Source organism: Phocoena phocoena, chromosome 5, assembly GCF_963924675.1.
Source record: "Phocoena phocoena chromosome 5, mPhoPho1.1, whole genome shotgun sequence".
Lineage (NCBI taxonomy): Eukaryota > Metazoa > Chordata > Mammalia > Artiodactyla > Phocoenidae > Phocoena > Phocoena phocoena.
The window spans coordinates 98,401,912-98,423,290 of NC_089223.1; the positions used below are offsets into that span (position 1 = coordinate 98,401,912).

At 47.5% G+C, this 21,379-nt stretch overlaps 1 protein-coding gene across 1 annotated transcript; it reads left to right on the forward strand.

The window, feature by feature from the left end:
• Positions 1–15,568: 15,568 nt before the first annotated feature.
• NKX3-2 (NK3 homeobox 2) lies at positions 15,569–18,527 on the forward strand. The gene is made up of 2 exons (XM_065878215.1): positions 15,569–16,028; positions 18,004–18,527. The coding sequence occupies exons 1-2, from the start codon at positions 15,569–15,571 to the stop codon at positions 18,525–18,527; spliced, it is 984 nt and encodes a 327-aa protein (XP_065734287.1).
• The last annotated feature ends 2,852 nt before the right edge of the window (positions 18,528–21,379 follow it).

Genomic DNA, 21,379 nt, shown 5'->3' on the forward strand with positions numbered 1-21,379 from the left:
AACAATTTAACATCTATTTGACAATCCTGCTCCCACCCAGATTCTGGACATTTACATAAGAACCTGAGTTGAGGATTCCTGCCCTAAGTTCCCGCTGTGCTTTTCCTGGGGCACCTTTTAAAATAACCACTTAGAGTTGAGTACTCAAAAAATAAGTGACCTCTGCCCCAAACACCTTATAAGTAACAGGTGCTTGGTACCCCACTCTCCATCTCCTGCTCTCTTGTGATCTGGGACAGAGGACTGCCCTTCCCCCAGCTCACTGCACTTCCCTCAACCCCACCTCCATATCTGTGATCTGTAAGCAACAAATCTTGGGACTTTACTTCCTTTGTATGAATGTATTGAAACTGCACATTTGATCAAAGTGACCCCGGGGTCTTCACTTCCCCAGAGTGGGAGATCGGATGCCGGAAGAGCTACCTGCCAACCCCATGAGGGTGGTTTGTGCCTCCTTGTTCAGCAGGTTATAATCTGTACATTCTTTATTTAATACACCAACTATGGGCCCCCCAACACATTGAAACATAGAACGATACTCACACCTTGGAAGCTTCCTGCGTGCCCCCAAGTTTACCACCATTCTAAATACAAGTTTATCATTTTACTGTATATGTATATACATCCCTAAACGATATTTTAAGTTTTGAATACTTTTGAACTTTACATAAATAGAATCATATTTTAAGGATCATTTGAGACTTGCTTTTTTCTTCTACACTGTGCTTTGAAATTCGTCTATGGTAATGTGCACACCTTCTATGGTAATATGCATACCTCCAGTTAGTACATTTTTGCTGCCGTATAGTATTCCGTTAAAAGAATACATCACAATATACTAAGCTGTTCATTTGCCTGTTACTGGTCTTTAGGTTGTTTCCAGGTGAAACAATGCTTCTATGAATATTCTATGGATATTTTATGGGCAGAGCCTCCCAAACTTATCATCATACATATAGAAGATGACATTTATAGGCACATTAAGGGAAGCTGAAGGAGCAGGCTGGTTGCTGCCTGAGGCGACCGTTAGCCTGTGAACCAGAGGACCACTCAGCCACTTCAAAGGCTGAGGGATTAATATATATCCCCATTTCCCATGCCAAGACACACTCAGCTTTCTGCTTCAGTGTACAACTGCTAATTCCTAGAGTAAGCATATTTTCAGGTTCATAAGATAACCAAATTTCTTCCCAAATGCTTTTACCATGTTGTACTCCTACCAGCAGTGTGTTTACCTCACATTTGGTAATATAGGACTTCTTGATTTTGCCTATCTAGTGGATGTAAAATATCTCATTGTAGTCTTTATTTGCATTGGTTATAAGGAGGTTGAATATGTTTTCATGTGTTTATTTTCCATCCTTATTTCTTCTTTTGTGATATGCCTGTTCATGTCATTTTACCATTTGGTTCTTTGTGTTTTTCTTATTGACTTGTAGGAATTCTTTATATATTTAATATAAAGATATAAATATATATATCTTTATATATTGGATAACAAACCTTCATGTAAATGTGTTGCAAATACCACTCCCCCAAACAAATACACAACACACACACACACACACACACACAATTGGTGGTTTATCTTTCCACTTTCTTTATGGTACTTTTTCGTTAATTTTAATGTAATTGAATATAAATTTCACTTTGGAATTAGATCTTGTTGTGTCTTAAGACTCAAGATCAAACAGATATCTCTAAGTTTTGATGTGTTGCCTCTCACATTTAGAGCATAGAGAAGAAAGCAAGAGGTGTATCAGTGCATGACCCAGGCAAGCCAAGTCTACTAAAGAATTCAGGCCAAAAAAAAAAAAAAAAAAAGAATTCAGGCCAAACTCGAAGTTACCACTAGATTTTAAAAGATGCTCCATGGCCGAAGGATCTGGCTGAAAACAGGTTTCAGCCTATTAGTCGTTTGAGTCACACGCCTCCAGTCTGGGCTGGCTGCCATCTCATCCTGAGTCTCCTCACACCATCCTGGGGATGCCCTTCACCACTCTCATCTTTGGGAGCCTCTAAGATCTGCATCCCCCATCTTCCTCTTGCTTGTTTACTGCTGTATTTTGATGAAGCCCCAGTAGCATTATGAGAAGTGGCCTCTGTAATACCATAAAGGACCAACTGTCAAAGCAGACTCATCAGAGACCATAGCCAGCACAAATCTTTACTAATAATTTCAAGGATATAAGTAGTTGCTTGGTGCCATCAAGCATGGAGATCTGGGATGCACATGTGCCCAGATTAATACAAGAAGTCTCTAAAAAAATACCTGCAGCTACTCTACTTACATAGGAAAAAGTCTTTTCAGTCATTGAACATCTCTATTCAGAAGGTTACACAGCCTGCGTGATGTTTTCCCAGGAGCCAAGCCCCATAAATCAATAGATTCCAAAGGGTTTTTTTCTTTGTTGTATTGTTGCTGTAAGCAATCCTGGACAGACCAGGTACGTCCTGTCGAAAGCACTTCCTAAGTTTCAACTCTCCCACTAGCAAACACCATTCGTTGTTTGCCTAGAGTCCAATCATTAGCAAATTTACAAGAATTTTTAACTCCAGGTCACCTTATTTCTTTCTCAGGAGCAGCTCTCAGTGCTGGATTGAAGGCCTGTTGAGAGCCATATTCTTCCTACTACGTTATAGGAAATCATTTCAGACCCGTTTCAATCATGGTCCAGTCAGCTATTAGAAACTATATCAGTTATTTTAATAAATAATTTAATATTGGCAGTTGGTTTCAGTAGCTATTAGAGGACTAAAGAGCAAAAGAGTAATCCTGACATGATACAGAGTAACTTCAGAAAGCAACCACCATCACTGCTTGGCTTGGGGAACAGAAAGAAAAGATGGAGTTTGGTAGGAAACTGAAGAAGAAACCGAGCAGTGGTGATGAGCAGACCCCTGAGGCGTGTGGCTGGGTTGGCGAGACAGGGTGGCTGGGTTGGCGAGACAGGGTGGCTTGTCCTAGAGTGGGGGAAAAATGGGAAATTGGAGCCAACTGTGTCTGCAATCAGCTGCCACTGCTGGAGTGAAGAACCGTTTCTGGGGGGAGGCTAACAAGAGTGACCAAACAAGGAGAAGCAAGTCCCTTCTCCAACTTCAGCCTCCTAGTTTGTGCTTAGTGCCCCAAATAGGCAGAAAGAACCTGGAGAGCCATCTGGCTAAGAAGAAGTGGGGTTTTCCAAGTCCCAGCCCAGCCAACACAACATGGAATATAGAAGGTAGATGTGAAGCTAAGAGATGATAGCTTAATAATTGGCAAAGCCACACCTCTGACTACTCAACTCTATCCCACCCTACTACATATACTTAAACTTCAATACAAGAACAACTGGCTTGTGGATTTCCCTTATGCTGTAGCAAGCTCAGCACTGCACTTTAAGGATGCAATTCAAGTTTGTAATTAGTCTAGCATCTGGTTGTTTTGCTACAGTGGAGCCTTGACAAATACCTAATATGCCATGCTTTCTAAAGTGGAAACTCCAAATACATTTTTCACATTCTCTGCAGAAATCATCTGTGTTCTCATTCACTCAGTTTTTATCTCCGGAAGGATCAGCTTCTCCATTAGCTTTTAATAAATGTGCCCCCTCTGATCACTGGCAGAATCTGTCCCATGCTTTTTTGCAAATGTCATTCCTTCAAAATAAGTATATCATCAAAGCTCAAAGTTGTTTTTATTTGCAGAAAACAATTTGTCACTCTTCAACAAGTCTTACTTGAAAGAGTCAAATAACATTTTTTTCATCCCTAAAGAAGTATTCATCAAGAATTTGCCTTTTCCTATTTTGGGCTCATGTGTCTCTGTTTACCCTCAAACATTGTTTTTCATTTCATCCCTGTCACTTGGGGGTCCTCTGATCCTTCAAAAAGATTCTTTCCCCAGTAAGCATTCTTGGAGTTTAAAAGGACATATAATTGGTCACTTCAGACTTCTTTTTCATTTTTATTTTATATTGGAGTATAGTGGATCTATAACGTTGTGTTAGTTTCAAGTAGACAACAAAGTGATTTAGTTATACATATACATATTTCTATTCTTTTTCAGCTTCTCTTCCCATATAGGTTATTACAGAATACTGAGTAAAGTTCCCTGTGCTACACAGTAGGTCCTTGTTGATCTATTATATATTGTGTGTGTATGTTAATCCCAAACTCCTAATTTATCCCTCCCCTGCCTCCACCTTTCCTCTTTGGTAACCATAAGTTTGTTTTCTAAGTCTGTGAGTCTGTTTCTGTTTTATAAATAAGCTCATTTAAAATTAAAAAAAAAAAAAAAAAAAACAACCTTTAAGTGAAATTCAAGTCTCAATAAATTCATCCACCCTCGGCCCCTCAGACCCCTACTTCCTTCTGAGCTAAATATGGATTGATTCTAAAGAGAGGGCTTTTGATACTGCACTAAGAGCCCTTTTTGAACGTACAGGAAGCACGTGTCTCCAGCCCTGGTTCACCTGCTTTTGTGCAGGGATCGCTCCTCAAGCTTCTTCCTTTGATAGTTGCCAGGACAGCTCAGTCCCATCTGTTCACTTGATGTTCCATTAAGCCCATGTGCTACCACCATATCCTGTTCTCCTTTTCCTGTTTCTAGCCACACTTATCAGACAGAATGACAGAGTTTGCTGTAATTCCTCGACATAAATCTCTCCAGTAAGCTTCCCCCCTATCCTAAACCCCTTTCTCTGAAAGCACAGTTTTCTGTCCCTTTCCCTTTCAAAACCCAGTCCAAAATATCCCATAATGGAAATAAACATCTCCAAATTAGGCCTCAGAAGATGATTTAACAACAGCAAAAGAAGCTGAAATATGTTATTTGTGCTAAAAGACTAAGGGAACAGCTGTGTAAGTGAGGAAGTTTAGAGAGCTAACACATTTTACCAAGCAGGCTGCCTTAGCAGGGATCCTGATGCAGCAGCTGTGCTCTGTGTGATCTTGAATAAATCACTTGGCCTCTCTACGTCTCAGAGTCCTCATCTGTAAATAGAAATCCTGATACCTGTCCCTCTGATCTCAGGTTGTGTGAGAATAAAGAGACCATTCATTTAATAAATATCTGCTAAGAGCCTACCATGTGCCAGGCCCATTTTAGGCACTGGGGACACCCAGGTGAATGTTCGTGAGGTTCATCCATACAGCTGCCTTCAGCCTTGGAGTGGCTCATCCTCATGGCTGAGTAGTATCCTATGTTGTGAATGTACAACATTTGACTTATCCTCCACTTGATGAACATTTGAGTAGTTTCAGGGTTTTTGGAAACTGGGAAAAGAGGCTTTGAGCATTCTAGCATACATCTTTCGGGGAACTTTCCTACACATTTCTGTTGGATCAATTCCCTTTTAGTCTTTCTATTTACGTCAGAGAGAAAGTCTCAGGTTGGTGCTGGTGTGCTGTAATGTCTCTCTAGCTCTTGTCAATCTGTCCTTATGACAGAGAGCCAACCTCAGGCCCAGAGCCTTCAGCATCCTATTATATCGAACTAGTGTATCAACACAGTTCTATCAGAATTATATACATATATTTTTAAAATATTATATTTGGTAATAGGTTAATGATGCTTCATATATGTGTATATTTATATATGAACATATTCACGTTATTGATGTTATTTATACAAACGTTCTTTTAAAAGTGAGATTTTTTCCAGTTTAAAAAGTAGTCATTTAGACACAAATGAACCTATCTACAAAACAGAGACAGACTCACAGACATAGAGAACAGACTAGTGGTTGCCAAGGGGGAGGGGGCTGGGGGAGGGATGGTGTGGGAGTTTGGGATTAGCAGATGCAAACTATTTATAGGATGGATAAACAACAAGGTCCTACTGTATAGCACAGGGAACTATGTTCAATATCCTGTGATAAACCATAATGGAAAAGAATATAATAAAGAGAATGTATACATATGTATAACTGAATCATTTTGCTGTCCAGAAGAAATTAACACAACTTTGTAAATCAACTATACTTCAATAAGAAAGAGAGGAAAGAAAGGAAAGAAGGAAGGAAGGAAAGTAGTCATTTAAATAAAGGTATTAAGTAAATAGAGATTATAGATGGATACACACAGAGGACAAAAATGTGAAAAGAGGTTGCAAAGGGTCGTAATTTAAGAAATGCTACTCCAAAAAAGCCACTCTTTTGAATCACACATCTTTGTTTATCATCACTGAGTGGCAACTTGCCCAGATGAGTCGGTTTAATGAAAGACAAGTGCTCAGGTTGGCGGCATGGGCAAATCATTCTGAAGTAGAGGGTTTCCTTGTTTCCAGAAGGAAAAGGTCACAACAGGTAGGGATGGGAGACTCTCAGAAGGACTTAGGACTGAAATAATATGTGAGCCGAGCCAGGCAGGTGGAGAACAGTATCTTTTTAAAATAGTGCATTTTTCTGTTTCTGTGTTCTTCGCCAGACCTGGTGGGTCAGTGGGGTCTCCACAATGAGGAACAGGACAGATGGCCTGTAGGCGGTAGGAACAGGAGTGAAGGTTTTGAGGGGTTTCAGAGGAACATCAGGAGTCACTCGGCTGTGTCAGGAGCTAGGGGAAGTCAGGCAGTGCCCCCAGGAGTCAATCCTCTACCTACCACCATCAACCTTGACCTCTGTGTCACTGATAACCTGCGGACCTCTGGAACTCGACTAAGTACCCAAATCTGTGACCACTCCTCTTTCCAACTCACAACCCTAATACCCACACTCAGACTCCAGCAAGTGTTTTACTCTTTTAGGACTTCGAATCTGTTGATCCGGGCTTCCCTGGTGGCGCAGTGGTTGAGAGTCCGCCTGCCGATGCAGGGGACACGGGTTCGTGCCCCGGTCCGGGAAGATCCCACATGCCGTGGAGTGGCTGGGCCCGTGGGCCATGGCCGCTGAGCCTGCGTGTCCGGAGCCTGTGCTCCGCAACGGGAGAGGCCACAACAGTGAGAGGCCCGCGTACCACAAAAAAATAAATACATAAATTTAAAAAAATCCATTGATCCTAAATCGATCAATCACTTTCCTTGAGTCACTATTTTTGCCCTGATCCAGCTTAGGTTCCATGATTCTAAGCCCTCCCTCACAAACAGCCTTAAATTCCTGGCTGCTCTTGTTAATGATCCAGCAATGGCCCCGCCTTGAGTAGCCCAACTATCTATCCAACCTATGCTATATGTGTGTGTGTGTGTGTGTGTGTGTGTGTGTGTGTGTGTGTGTGTCTGTTTCCCTGAGCAAGGGAATGTTGCTGGAGAAAAGCACAAACCTGTGCTAACTGGTCACACTTTAAGGTCATGGACATGAATCTCAAATATACCCTCACTCCTGCTCAGCTGTTCCACCTAACTATTCTGATTTCTTCCCTTCCCATTGTCCCAAACGGCTTTTTGCACCTTCTCCCTATCCCCCTAATCCTCCCTGCCCCACTCTCTGTGCTCAGCTTGCCTCATACTTGTTGAGAGAACTAAGTAAAGTAATAAGCATTAAGCATTTGAACAGTACCTGGCTCATAGTATGTGCTCAGTAAATGTCAACCATGGTTATTATTACGTCATTGTCAGTCACCGCAGTAACCAGCCTAAAAGCATCTATATCATTCTCTTTTACCAGAGACCAACTGCTCTCACTTTCTCAAGGACTTTGCAGTTTTCTCTTCTCTTCTGCATTATCAGTTATCCTTCTTGGGACTTCCCTGGGGGTCCAGTGGTTAAGACTCCGTGCTCCTAAGGGGCAGGGGGCATGGGTTCGATCCCTGGTCAGGGAGCTAAGATGCTGCATGCTGCGTGGTGTGGCCAAAAATTAAATAAATAAATTTTTTTGGTTTAATTGGGTTACTGGAATAATAAAAAAAATATCTTTCTCTATTGGGTTATTTACACCGACATAAAAACATATTCTAGTATCTCCTATCTAAAGATAAATCTCTGGTATTAAATGTAGTTATCAGGGAATGTGAAGGGCAATAGGACAGATGCTTAAGGGGGATGCAATGAGTAGTAAATAATAGAGATCTAATGCACAGCATAGGGAACATAGATGACGATATTGCATTATAATCACCAAACTTGTTAGATTAGATCTTAGTTATTCCAACCACTAAAAAGAAGTAATAAATATGTGTAGGTGCTAATTATCCCTACAAGGGCAATCCTCTTACAATATATAAATGTATCAATTCAACATGCAGTATACCTTAAATTTATACAATGCTATTTACTGTATAGCACAGGGAACTATATTCAGTATCTTGTAATAACCTGTAATGAAAAGGAAGCTGTACACCTGAAACTAACACAATATTGTAAATCAACTATAGTTAAATTTATTTTTTTAAAATTTATACAAAGTTATATGTCAAACATATCTCAATAAAAATAATTAGTTAAAAATAAAAGTAGGGCTTCCTTGGTGGCGCAGTGGTTGAGATTCCGCCTACTGATGCAGGGGACACGGGTTCGTGCCCCGGTCCGGGAAGATCCCACATGCCGCGGAGCAGCTGGGCCCGTGAGCCACGGCCGCTGAGCCTGCGCGTCCGGAGCCTGTGCTCCGCAACGGGAAAGGCCACAACAGTGAGAGGCCCGAGTACCGCAAAAAAAAATAAAATAAATAAAAGTAAGTCTCAGCACTCTACTAAATGGGAGAAAATATTTGCAAATGATATGACCGATAAGGGGTTAATATTCAAAATATATAAATAGCCCATAAAACTCAATATCAAAAAAACAAACAACTTGATTAAAAAATGGACCAAAAAAAAAATGGACAAAAGACCTGAATAGACATTTTCCAAAGACATACAGATGGTCAACAGGCACATGGAAAGTTGCTAAACATCACTAATCATCAGAGAAATGCAAATCAAAACTATAATGAGATATCACCTCACACCTGTCAGAATGGCTATCATCAAAAAGAACAAACGTTGGCGAGGATGTGGAGAAAAGGGAGCTCTTGTACACTGTTGGTAGAATGTAAATTGGTACAACCATTATGGAAAACAGTATGGAGGTTCCTCAAATAATTAAAATAGAGGGAGTTCCCTGGTGGCTTAGTGGTTAGGATTCAGGGCTTTTATTGCCGTGGCCCAAGTTCAATTCCTGGTTGGGAAACTGAGATCCCATAAGGCCCACGGTGCAGCCAATAAATAAATAAATAAAAATAAAATATAAAAGTTTTTTTTTTTAAAAAACAGAACTACCATATCGTTCATATGGGTATATAAGTGAAGAAAATGAAAACACTAATGCAAAAAGATATATGCACCCCAATGTTCATAGCAGCATTTTTATAATAGGTAAGATAAGGAAGCAATCTAAGTGTCCATTAACAGAAGAATGGATGAAGAAGATGTGGTGTACACACACACACACACACACACACACACACACACACACAGAGGAATATTACTCAGCCACAAAAAAGAATGAAATTTTGCCATTTGCAGCAACATAGATGGATCTGGAGGGTATCCTGCTTAGTGAAGTAAGTCAGATAAAGACAAATATTGTATGTTTTCACTTATATGCGGAATCTAGAAAATAAAACAGGCAAATGAATATAACAGAACAGAAACAGACTCACAGATACATACAACAAAGTAGTGCTTACCAGTGCGGAGAGGAGTGGGTGGGGGGATGGGGGAGGGGCAAGATAGGGGAAGGAGGTTAAGAGGTACAAACTATTAAGTGTAAAATAAATAAGACACAAGGATGTAATATACAGCACAGGGAATAGAACCAATATTTTATAATAACTTTAAATGGAGTATAATCTCTACAAATATCAAATCACTATGTTGTACACCTGAAACTAATATAACTATACTAAAATAAAAACATAAATTAAAAAATTTTTCTTTTTTTTTTTTAAATAGCCCCAAATCACCCTCTATCAGATCGCTCTAATTTTCTTCAGAGCACTTACACCATCTGATGTTTCCTCCATTGCTTTATGCAGGCATTTGCTTCTTGATGATATTTCTCCACTTGAATGTTAGCCTATTGAGAGTAGTGCCTTACAGGGCCATGAGCCCCAGAGCCTAGAACAGTAGCTGAGACACAGTAAGCACTCAAATATTTGTTGAACATTTTTAAATAAATGATAGGAAGAGACTACAGAAAGGGAAATTGGCTGGAAAATTTACAAGGGAACCTGCATAACACCACAAAGGCCCTCAGGATAGTTACTTAGAGACAGAAATACAGTAAATTCAGAAGACTTGCTTGTTATTTTACAAGCATCTCGAACTCAGTACAAGTAACAGCACATAGCATCTTCCCCTTTATCCACTCAGATCTCCTTCTTCTCCTTAACTGCCCCCTCAAATAGCATCATCATCTGCCCACTGTCTTAACTGACAACCCAAATGAAGAAACAAAATCTGAGCGACAAGACAGACTTGTTTGCAATGCCAGAACTTATTGATGTTTAGGGTGAAATACCCCAATTAGTCTCATGAAAAAGTTAGCTTCTGAAAAAAATGAAAAACTTGCCTATGGCTCCAGTAAATCTCACAGACTGCATGTACCTTATATCGCCATCCAGCGGGTGCCCGGGTCCAGTTTGCACGAGAGGCAGTCAGCGGAGCTAGCAGAGAGGAATCAAGAAGATGTTAGACCAGGAGATCTCTGAGCTCCCACTGCAACCGCCCCCATCGTTTCCCCCTCCCCTTGAGGGAGGTGAGTCTTCAGTGGGGATCCGGACTGTGTCTGGCTGAGTCTCTTTAATGGAACACCTCGGTTATTATATCCCTGACAACATGAGACTGTGGAAACATAAAACTAGGAGCAAAAACATTCCGTTTTACGAAACCAACATTCTCTTTTTGACTCTACTTATCACACTACTTCTCTACCTTGGTATCCTCACATCCCTCAGAGGTGCCCGCTAGGTGGTGCTCGTCCTCCACTGTACCCAGGCGAAAAGGGTACTTTTCTTTTTAAGCCTGAGAGGTGATTTCCAAATCTGGCTTTTTACAGGTAAGAAAACTAACTCCAAAGGAACAATGTCTTCTGTGAGGACGTATCGCAGCATCTCAGGAGCCTCGAGCAAAACTCAGGTCCCCATATTTCTGAACTCAACGGAACTTCCATCACCTGCTGTCTCCCTCTACACATGGTTTAGTTTATTAATTAGAATAACAATGGCGTATTTCTTTCCTTCTACATAAACAAGGTTTAGGTTCAGATCCACAGGCCTTAGCGTTCTTTATTTTCAAAAGTACGAAACTGAAAAAATCGTTAGATTTTCCTGCCTAATTCTTTCTTTGATTTCCTTAAGTTCGAAGTTCCTTTTCTGATGAATGTGTAGCATAGAAATAAGTAAGGAAGACAATGGGAAACATTTAATGAGAATAAACATGAAGGTTTATGAGAAAAAGCGGTTAGAGTAGAAAACCCAGCTGGGTTGGCATTACACAAAGTCAGATTTGAATCCTGATTTAGCTGCTTACTGATGGTGAAATCATTTAAACTCCATGAGTCTCAGTTTCCTCATCTGTAAAATAGGGATAATAATGTCTTCTATTCACTCCACCCTCAGGGTTATGTAGACTAAAGAAAACAATAAGTTACGGTCCCGGCACATTGTTGGTGAGCAACATTTGTTTAAATATAAAACTACCTCGGCCTATAATAATGGTCTGATATACCTGGACCACGTACGAGAAAAATCCTGGTGGGGTCTGAAAATGGATGACCTAGGAACCCAGGAGCCAGTGTCTGCTGGCGGGAAAGTGGCGTGTTGCTTGATGCTTGGGATTCTTCGGATGCTTGGAGTGCCCTCGGGAGCCTGTGGATAGGGACAGAGGGTAAGTGCCGAGCGCGGCCTGCCTGGATCTGGCTCCTACCAGGAGAGCCAGCACCGGCATCCTCTCCCTGCCCGTCAACTCGCGCAATTTAGCAACGGCATCGGAGAGCACCGGGTAAAAACCCTCGTTTTAAGGGACTGGAAACCGTGGCCAAGAGACGGCAGGTGACTTCGGTCACCGCCGTTGGCGTCTGAGAGACGCGCTTGGCCTCCCACTGCAAAACAGCCTCTGGCGCTCGCCCTCGGGCCGCTCGTGGGCACAGGAGATGGTCTCCTCTCCGGATCTCCCTCCATCCTGCCGCGGGCGCAGGTGGAGGGCGGCAGGGACGCTGCGCGCGGTGGCCCCACAGGAAAATCCCCGCGGACATGGGTCCCGGAAGCGTGCGTAGCAGCTTGCGGCGTGCGCCAGAGTAATGGGGTTTGCCTCCTCCCGGGGCCCTCGGCTCTCCCACCCTCATCCTGCGCTGCGCCGCGGCCCGCGGAAGCCCCACCATCCGGCAGCGCTTCGGCTCGAGGCTGCTCCCGGGGCTGGAGGGTACGGCATGTAGGGGGCGCGCAGGAACCAAACTGCCGAGGAGGAAGGGGAGGTCGAGGGTGGAAGTCGGAAAGGAGAAGGGGAAGATTAGGACAGAGCTGAGCGAGGGGCCGGGGAGGAAGGCACCGGCGCAGAGCAAGCCTGGCGCCCCCTCGAAGACTGGCCGGCCGAGGGGGGTCCGGAGCTCCGCAGATTCCCGGGGCCGGCCCAGGCCGGAGCGCGGCGCCCACCGAACCTCAGGCGCCGTCAGGCAGCCGTAGGTCCCCGGAGCTCCCGGTCAAGCGCGGAGCAAATCGCCCTTTATGAACTGGAAGCGGGGCCCCGGCGCGCCCCTATCGCCGCGATATCCAGCCCTGCGACATGCGCTGACCTGCTGAGCCCTCGCCACACACCCCCACTCACCGGCCTTGACTCTGCACGTACCCGGGGAAGCCTCTGTGCATCCGTCCACCTCCTCTCACCGGCCCCCAAAGCCTTTTCATTCCCACCCAACCCCACCAACAGCTTCTAGTGGTAGTTCCAGACCCGTGTGTTTACTCTCCGCCAACACCCAACTCCCGGCCCTGCCTGCAGCCATTCCCCAGACCTAAAGGTTGACTAACCGCCGCAGTTGCCCGAGATGACACGAGCCTCCCTCTCTGTGAGCCTCCTGAAGACTCGGAATGCGGCCACTTTCTTATACCCCGGGCACACACCAAAAACCGGACAATTCAAAGTCACCGAATTGCATCTTTCTAAGCTTTGAAAACCTCTATCCAAGCCTGTGGCAAGGGGTATATTCTACTTTGATTTGGGGTTCTTTAAAAAAATTGGCGGGGAGGGGCAACTAAGTGGTGGTTATATATTCAAGTAAGTCTTTGTATAGCCCCCAAATTCACTCTAATGCTCAGTCACTCAACCCGCAAACATCTCTGCCTGCCTGTGTGTCCGGACTCATTCTATATTTGTCCACATCAAGTCCTAACCCCACAAAGGGATGGCTGTTTGCGACAGGCAGCTCACACCTGCCCGTTTCTCTTCTTCTGGGTGACCTGTGTCAGTCAATCTGCTCCTCAACTCGCCCCCAGAGAGTAGCTACAAATTGTCTAGGGTGGTGGGAGAGGGGTGTAACTTAATAAATGAAGGTCCGCGGGAGGAAGGAAAGGACAGATTTCTTTTGAAACCTCTTAAGCATCTGTTCTGTTCCCCCTCTGGGCCTGAAGAGCATCCCGTTCCTTACACTTGCCACCTACTGACACCAAATTTAAACACCTTTCCCTCAAAACTGAAGTAGTAGTAAAGAGCTATAAATGGGCAATGACCTCTTCAAGGATGAGGCTCCCCCCTGCCAAATACACTACAGGATGTGCACTGTAGTGTATTTGGGATGCAAAAGAGCATCACGTGGCTGAAATGCTGGAAAGTATAGATGCTGCGAAGCCACCCCCCCCACCCACTGACCCTGAAAACTACTAATGTATTTCAACCTGAGGTGTAGAAAAACAACTACCAAAAAGAAAGCTACAAGGGCGAATATTATTTGTTTTAGTGGCACCAAAAACACCAATCTCAGCAATTTACTAAATTAAAATCACAGCTCTTTAAACGTATTTAATGGTTCAAATTGTGTATTTGGTTTTAATTTAAATCTCTGGTAAAATTTACGGAAGACAGTGATGTATGTTCCTTAAGCAACTTCTTCATTTAAAAATAAATAATATAAATAGGCAACAAATGTTTTGAGATATCCACAGTATTTGTGTTTCTTAGCCTGGCTTCTTCTACTACATAAAATAATGCACTACTCATTTTTTTTTAAAGCGAATTAATGTCATCAGTTCAGAATCTTTACTATGGTAGTTCCCAGATATTCTTTTAAACAAAAACATATTTTTTTCAACTCACAAGTAACAGAATATTTAAAGAACAAAGTTTCAATTTTCTTCCTCGTGTAAAATTTAGCAAACTCCAAGTGCATTCAATTTTGACAGCCCAGGGAAACGACCGCGCAATTTCCAGAAACTCTCCCAAAGATGCCCTCTAATTTCTCTCCTGACTTTAGCTCTATCTCTACCATCTTTTTCTTTTTAATTCTTCTATAGAAATTGAAACAAATAAAATCCGGTGAGGAAAGAAAACTATTTCTACAGTGATTTTAATTCACTTATTATTTCAGAGAAAATAATATTCCAGTGAGGAATCCGCGAAAGTATAAGGGGAGAAGAAGCATTTCATTCTTCGAATCTATAAACCTCCCTAGAGAACAGAAACTACGCGCGTTTTATGGAACTGCGTTAACTTTGGGTTTCCCTCCCAGATCTGAGTCAACTAAATATCGTGTTCCATAAAAGTGCTAGAATAGGTGGCTACATCTGTAGAGGTAAGAATCGTGGTTTTTCAGCGTGTCTAGGTGGGTGAGCCTCTCTGTTGCTGGAGGATGCTTCGAGGACCAGGCTTGGGAGGAAAGGGGTTAAGTCAGACCCTGACTTTCTCCGCGCAGCGTGCCCCGTTTTGTCTGTTCAAGTCGACGTCGTCCAGCAAGAGCCAACCAATGGGCGGCCGGGAGCTCCCGGGACAGCCCAGTGAAGGGGCGTGGCCTGAGGCTGTCCCTCAGCAGTGAGGAATGACACCCGGGCGGGGGTGTGTGTGTGTGGGGGGGTGGGCTACGGTGGAACTCTGAGGAAGGAAAGAGAGAAGAAACAGATAAAACCAAGACAAGGGGTAAAAGGGTGCCCCGAGCCTCTCGGAATCCAGCGGCAGTCGTCGCCGCCGCCGCTGGAGGTGGGCTCCGGAAGAGCCGGCCCAGCAGGGAAAGGAGACGACGATCCAGAAGCGAAATCCTGCAGGCGGGGAAGAGACAGAGGCGCAAAGAAAAAGTGACTCGGGCCGTGCACCCCGGAGGCGCTCAGGAGGGGACTGCAGCCGCAGAGGGGCCTCACTGATCCTCCCCCCACGTCCTCCGAGGGCCAGACCCCGGCCCGCCCCTAAGGGCGCGAGGCGATGAGATAATCCAGCTGAGCTGCGAAAGGAGAACTTCTGGCGCTGGATTGGGGGGGAGGGGGTCTCTGGGCGGGGTGGGCCTCGGAAGTGGGAGTGAGGGTCGGCGCTGATCCGGGGCCAGAGGGGGGCGGAGGCTGCTGGGCAGCCCAGGAGTGGGCTGCAGGGGCCTCGCTCGCGGGGCTCACTCGCGCTGCGGCGGCCCGCGCGCTCCATTCAGCTCGGAGCTGCCCCGCGCCCCAGCCGCCCGCCCGGCCGGCCGCTCCGGCCCGCGGCGCAGATGGCTGTGCGCGGCGCCAACACCTTGACGCCCTTCTCCATCCAGGCGATCCTCAACAAGAAAGAGGAGCGCGGCGGGCTGCCCGCGACGGAGGGGCGCCCCGTACCCGGCGGTACAGCGGTGGCAGCGGCACCCGCTGTCTGTTGCTGGCGGCTCTTTGGGGAGACAGACGCGGGCGCGCTGGGGGGCGCCGAGGACTCTCTACTTGCGTCGCCTCCTGGGACCAGAACGGCTGCGGGGCGGACCACGGAGAGCCCGGGAGGCTGGGATTCGGACTCGGCGCTGAGCGAGGAGAACGAGGGCGGACGGCGCTGCGCGGACCCGCCGGGGGCCAGCGGGGCCTGCCGTACAGGGGCGACCCTGGGCCTCGGCCAGCCGGTCTGTGAGCTTCCCGCAGCCAAGGACCTGGAGGAGGAAGCCGCGGGCCGGAGCGACAGTGAGATGTCGGCCAGCGTCTCAGGTCGGCTAAGGCTTCGCGGGGAAGGGTGCCGGGCTGAGGGGTTGGGCAAGGAGAGCAACCACGCCGAGTGGGGTGGGCCTGCTGTTAGCACCTTGTTCCCTGGGCCCCCCGGGTTAGCCAAGACCGTAAGCTCTGCGCATCGGCGCGGGCTGCTCTAAGCCTCTGGCAACTGAGCCCGAGAGAGGACCGAGAAACTCCTCAGAACGCTGCGTCCTGGGGTAAAGCCTCAGACGACGTCGTGGGGCAGTGTACTTTAGACCAGACTGGGAGAGAACCACTGCACCCTGGCTTTGAGTCCACTGCCAGTGCCTTCGGCTGAGTCTGTCTCCAAATCCCCAAAATCGAGGAAAGGGAAGAGCAAGGGTCCCAGAAACCTCGGGTAGCCAGTATCCGGGCCCTAGCCCAGAGATCAGAGATGCTCCCAGCTCGAGGTCTCAGAGCCTGCCCCGCAGCTCAAAGATAGGTAACGAGGGACAATTTCTTTTTTTTCCCTTTTTACATCTTTATTGGGGTATAATTGCTTTACAATGGTGTGTTAGTTTCTGCTGTATAACAAAGTGAATCAGCTATACATATACATATGTCCCCATATCTCTTCCCTCTTGCGTCTCCCTCCCTCCCACCCTCCCTATCCCACCCCTGTAGGTGGTCACAAAGCACCGGTCTGATCTCCCTGTGCTATGCGGCTGCTTCCCACTAGCTATCTACCTTACGTTTGTTAGTGTATATATGTCCATGCCTCTCTCTCGCTTTGTCACAGCTTACCCTTCCCCCTCCCCATATCCTCAAGTCCGTTCTCTAGTAGGTCTGTGTCTTACTCCTAGGTTCTTCATGACATTTCTTTTCTTAAATTCCATATATATGTGTTAGCATACGGTATTTGTCTTTCTCTTTCTGACTTACTTCACTCTGTATGACAGACTCTAGGTAACGAGGGATAATTTCAAGTGGGCCGAAGGCCAACCGAGCCCGAGCTTCGGGAGGAGGGTTTCTTTAGCTTTCCCAGACCCCAGGCCCAGAAGACCTGTGCCAGGCTGAGGACCCAAGAGCTGGAGGCAAACCCTGCAGCCAGCTGAAGGCAGAGGGGATTGATTTAGGTCATCCCAGACTCAGCAGGGGGAGGAACCTCCTCAACCACGAGCTGGCACGTCATTTGGTCAGAAAGACCCCCATGCCTGCCCCGTCAGCTGGACGGTGCTGTAGGCCTCACGCTGGCCCCAAGCAAATATTATCTGCTGCGGGCCAGAGTGCTGGACCTCCCTGCTAGGGTTCTGCGGGGAGAGCGGGGAAGAGGCAGAGGAGCTGTCGTCCGATTAGGGTCCAAGGATTCGAAGCAGGGACACCCCTCTACCCTCAACTCCAGCCCTCCTTTCATTGCCTTTGTAAGAGAGAGGTAGAAGCCTACCCGTGGCCTTGACTCAGCCTATTGCCATAGCCCTCCCACAATTCCGGGTGGATGGGGGCGTAAGACTCCGAATACTTCTGTCTCCAGGATCCATCTCCCCACTTTCTCTTTACGCGCAGCCAACACGTGCGTGCTGTGACGATGCGTGTGTGAGTGTGAGTGTGGGGAGGCGGGTGAACCCAGGGAGGGTATCCGAAACGCCATCTAGAACCCCAGGGCTGAGGGCTGAGGGCTGAGGGCGGAGAAGGCGTGCGAGGATGCTCAGGCCCAATGCCCACATCGCTGCGAGGAGCCTGGAGCCCAGAGAGGGCAAGGAGCTGGATCTTGGCTGCACAGCGTTGATACAGCGGCTGAGTTCGTTGCCGGCTCACAACAAGCTTAGCTGCAGGAAGCGAGTGGGACAGGGTTCTAAGACTTGCCTCCCGGACCCGCGGCTTCCAGGCCCTCCCCACCACTCCGGCGGCATGAAAGGGTATTTCCGCCCCCCACCCCGACCACAGCGGTTGAGGCCGGACCTCACTCCTCTGCGGCACTGACAGTGCCTCGTTTCTGTTCTCACTGTGTCCACAGGCGACCGCAGCCCGAGGGTCGAGGACGACGGCGTTGGCACAGGAGGCGCACGCGTGCCCACGTTGTGCAGCGGCAGCGGCGGCGGGCCCGCGGGCGGCGCAGAGGAGGAGGAGGAGCCCGTGGCGCCCAAGCCGCGCAAGAAGCGCTCGCGCGCCGCCTTCTCCCACGCACAGGTCTTCGAGCTGGAGCGCCGCTTCAACCACCAGCGCTACCTGTCCGGGCCCGAGCGCGCAGACCTGGCCGCGTCGCTGAAGCTTACCGAGACGCAGGTGAAGATCTGGTTCCAGAACCGTCGCTACAAGACCAAGCGCCGACAGATGGCCGCCGACCTACTGGCCTCGGCGCCCGCCGCCAAGAAGGTGGCAGTGAAGGTGCTGGTGCGCGACGACCAGAGACAGTACCTGCCTGGAGAGGTGCTGCGGCCTCCCTCGCTGCTGCCACTGCAGCCCTCCTACTATTACCCTTATTACTGCCTCCCCGGCTGGGCACTCTCCACGTGTGCGGCCGCCGCGGGCACCCAGTGAGCCGGCCTGGGATGAGGCAGCGAATGATCCCCGCGCCCCAGCTCCAGACGGGCGCTGATGGCTGTACAAGTTGTGCCCTGTACTGGAGAGCCCCGCGGAGGGGGCAGGTGGAGGATGAAATCCAGCCCTGGCTCTGCTCTCCAGGACGTGCGCCCTGGCAGCGGGACTGGGTCTACCCAGAGGGGGGGCGCCTATTTCTAGTTTGAACAGAGGCGTCCTATGGCTTAGGGACCCTGTTCCTACCCCCCCGCCCCACTTGCTTAGAAGCCCTTGGACATTATTTATTACCACCATAATGTTGGGTTTGGATTGTGTCTGCCTGGGGATGGCGTTTCCCAGAGAGGAGAGAACTCCTGGAGACCACACAAGCCTGAATCCCAGAATTTCAGGCCTGCCGGGAGCTTCGTGCGCTAGGCCACACTAGTTCATGGTATCCATGCTACCAATCTATGTGTATCTACATATCTATTATTTTTGGAAATTGCAATTGTTACAAAGGGGTTTAGAGCCCTGGCAGCCCCAAGAAGCCCCAGGCTAGGGGTTCATTGAACCATGAAATGTTTGGTTTGCGGGCCCTCCTCCCCACCCCTTCCCGGTGTCAGAGCTCGGGTGGGGGGCGCCTGATTGGGTGCTGAATGTATGGAAGGGAGCCTCTGAGCACAGGGCAGGGCAAGGGCCCCGCATCTTCCCTTTCGGAGGTCCAGGCTGCGACCAACTGGGGGAGCTCCTGGGAGCCCCCGAACCAGGAGAGAGGAAACCCAGGAGTCCTTCGCAGAACGTTTCTTTCTTCCTTTCTTTTTCTTTTTCTTTCTTTCTTTCTTTCTTTCTTTCTTTCTTTCTTTCTTTCTTTCTTTCTTTCTTTCTTTCTTTTTCTTCCTTCCTTCCTTTCTTTCTTCCTCCCTTCCTCCCTCCCTTCCTTTCTTTCTTTCTTTCTTTCTTTCTTTCTTTCTTTCTTTCTTTCTTTCTTTCTTTTTCTTCCTTCCTTCCTTTCTTTCTTCCTCCCTTCCTCCCTTCCTTCCTTTCTTTCTTTCTTTCTTTCTTTCCTTCTTTCTTTCGGAGGTTAAAACTTATAGCACTTTTCAGTTGCTTGTATTCAAATGATGGTTATTTTTGTATTCAATGTGAATATCCTTGACCGGCCTTTCCTCGGCGTCCTCTGCAGTTCGGCCGCTGGGCCCAGTCTCTACCGTTTAGCCTCGGCGACTCCTGCGTCCTGACCCAGGATTCTCCCATCCCTGTCCCTGCAACCTAAGACAGGTGATCCTGTCAACCTCGTGTCAACCTCGCCGCTTGTCGCCTCCTTAAGGTCACTGTGCACTCAACTAGAGTATTAACTTTAAAAAGATTTGTGAAATTTGGAAGTTCTATTCGTTGTATTTTTTTTCCTTTAATTTATAAACTTTTAGTTTAACATGCCCTCCTGGACGCCGTGTTTTCTCTGAGCCTCTCTCTGTCCGGCTTCGGGGGAACCGGTAACGTGGGCTCATTTTCCCAACTTGTTTTCAGTCCAGGACAGGACACCTCGCTCCCCCCGGAAGTCTCCTCGCTGCTCACCCTCAGGAAGCATTTAAATCCGCGCAGCTCAGGGAATCGTCATTTCTGGGACTTTGCAGGAGTCACAGAGGAATCCCACTGAATCCGGAGCAAATACCTAGGATTCACGTTTTTACTCGTGGGCACTAGTATCAGAGTCTAGGAAGCATCCATAGCTGAACCCGCTCCCAATTTCCATCCCTCACCCTAACCTTTTCACTCCTCCACCTGCCGGCATCCTCTTTGCTTTCGATTTTCTGAGAGTTTTCTCTAAGCGTTCCTGCCATTATTTCATTTCCAGAATAGGCAAAAAGTCGCTGGAATTCTGAAGCGGTTAGGGGAGACTGAGGAGCTAATAAGGTGTCTCCCGGGGAGGGTCACCTGTGCTTTGACCCCTGCCGGGTGCAAATGACGCTGCACCTTGTTCCAAAGCACTTCCACTCACTCCCTCATGACACGTTGTCACTTGATCCGCACAGAAGCCCACCGTGGGAGCAGAGGATGGGCAGGGAGATGGTTATTTATTACTCCATTTTAAAGATGAACGCGCCCCGCCGGCGTTCCCCAGAATGACTCCCCAGATGCCAAGGATTCACCGGAGCAAAGCGCTCACCGCTACACGCCCCTCACGTCGGGTCCGGGGAGAGCAAGCAAGAGTTAATGCCACACGGCAGGCGCCAAGGCCCCTGGTCCGTGGCCTCAGTCGGGAAAACACTGAAACCCAGACCCGGGCTACTTTCAATTTCACCGCAGCAGATAGGCCGCCTCGCCCTCCTCCTCCGCCTGCGATCTTTCCCAGCCTTGGACCCTCCGGCCTTGGCACCCCAAAGGCCTTGGCCGGGCTTCTGCTACCCCTCAGCCCGGAGGGGGCAGAGAGTCGCGACAAAGGCTTTACGAAACGATTCCCGCTGCTGGAAACAGTGAGACGGCAAGGGAAAAGCAAACGCCCTCAGGCGATGCACACCCTAGCCCCCAAGTCCAACTACCTTCCAAAGGATTCCTGCAATCATTTTGTTTCTTTCTGACATGTTTTTAAAATTCCACTTTAATTTCATCATTACTCATGAATGCAGTTTCCTTAAAGAAAGAAGTTTTCCAGTAATGCTAGAATCCCTTCTCTTCTCTCCAGAGATCGCCATTACTGCGGGGTTTTTTTTGGAGGGGGGCAGGGTTTTCTTCCCCTTCTGAAAACGTCAATTGTTTGTGGCTGCGTCCTAAGACTGTAGTTTGCTCTCCATCCTTGCGGATTTGGAATCCAGAGGACTGGGAAGTTTCTTCCGTAGGCCAGGCGGCGCCCCTTCCTTTCCTCGTTCCCTCTC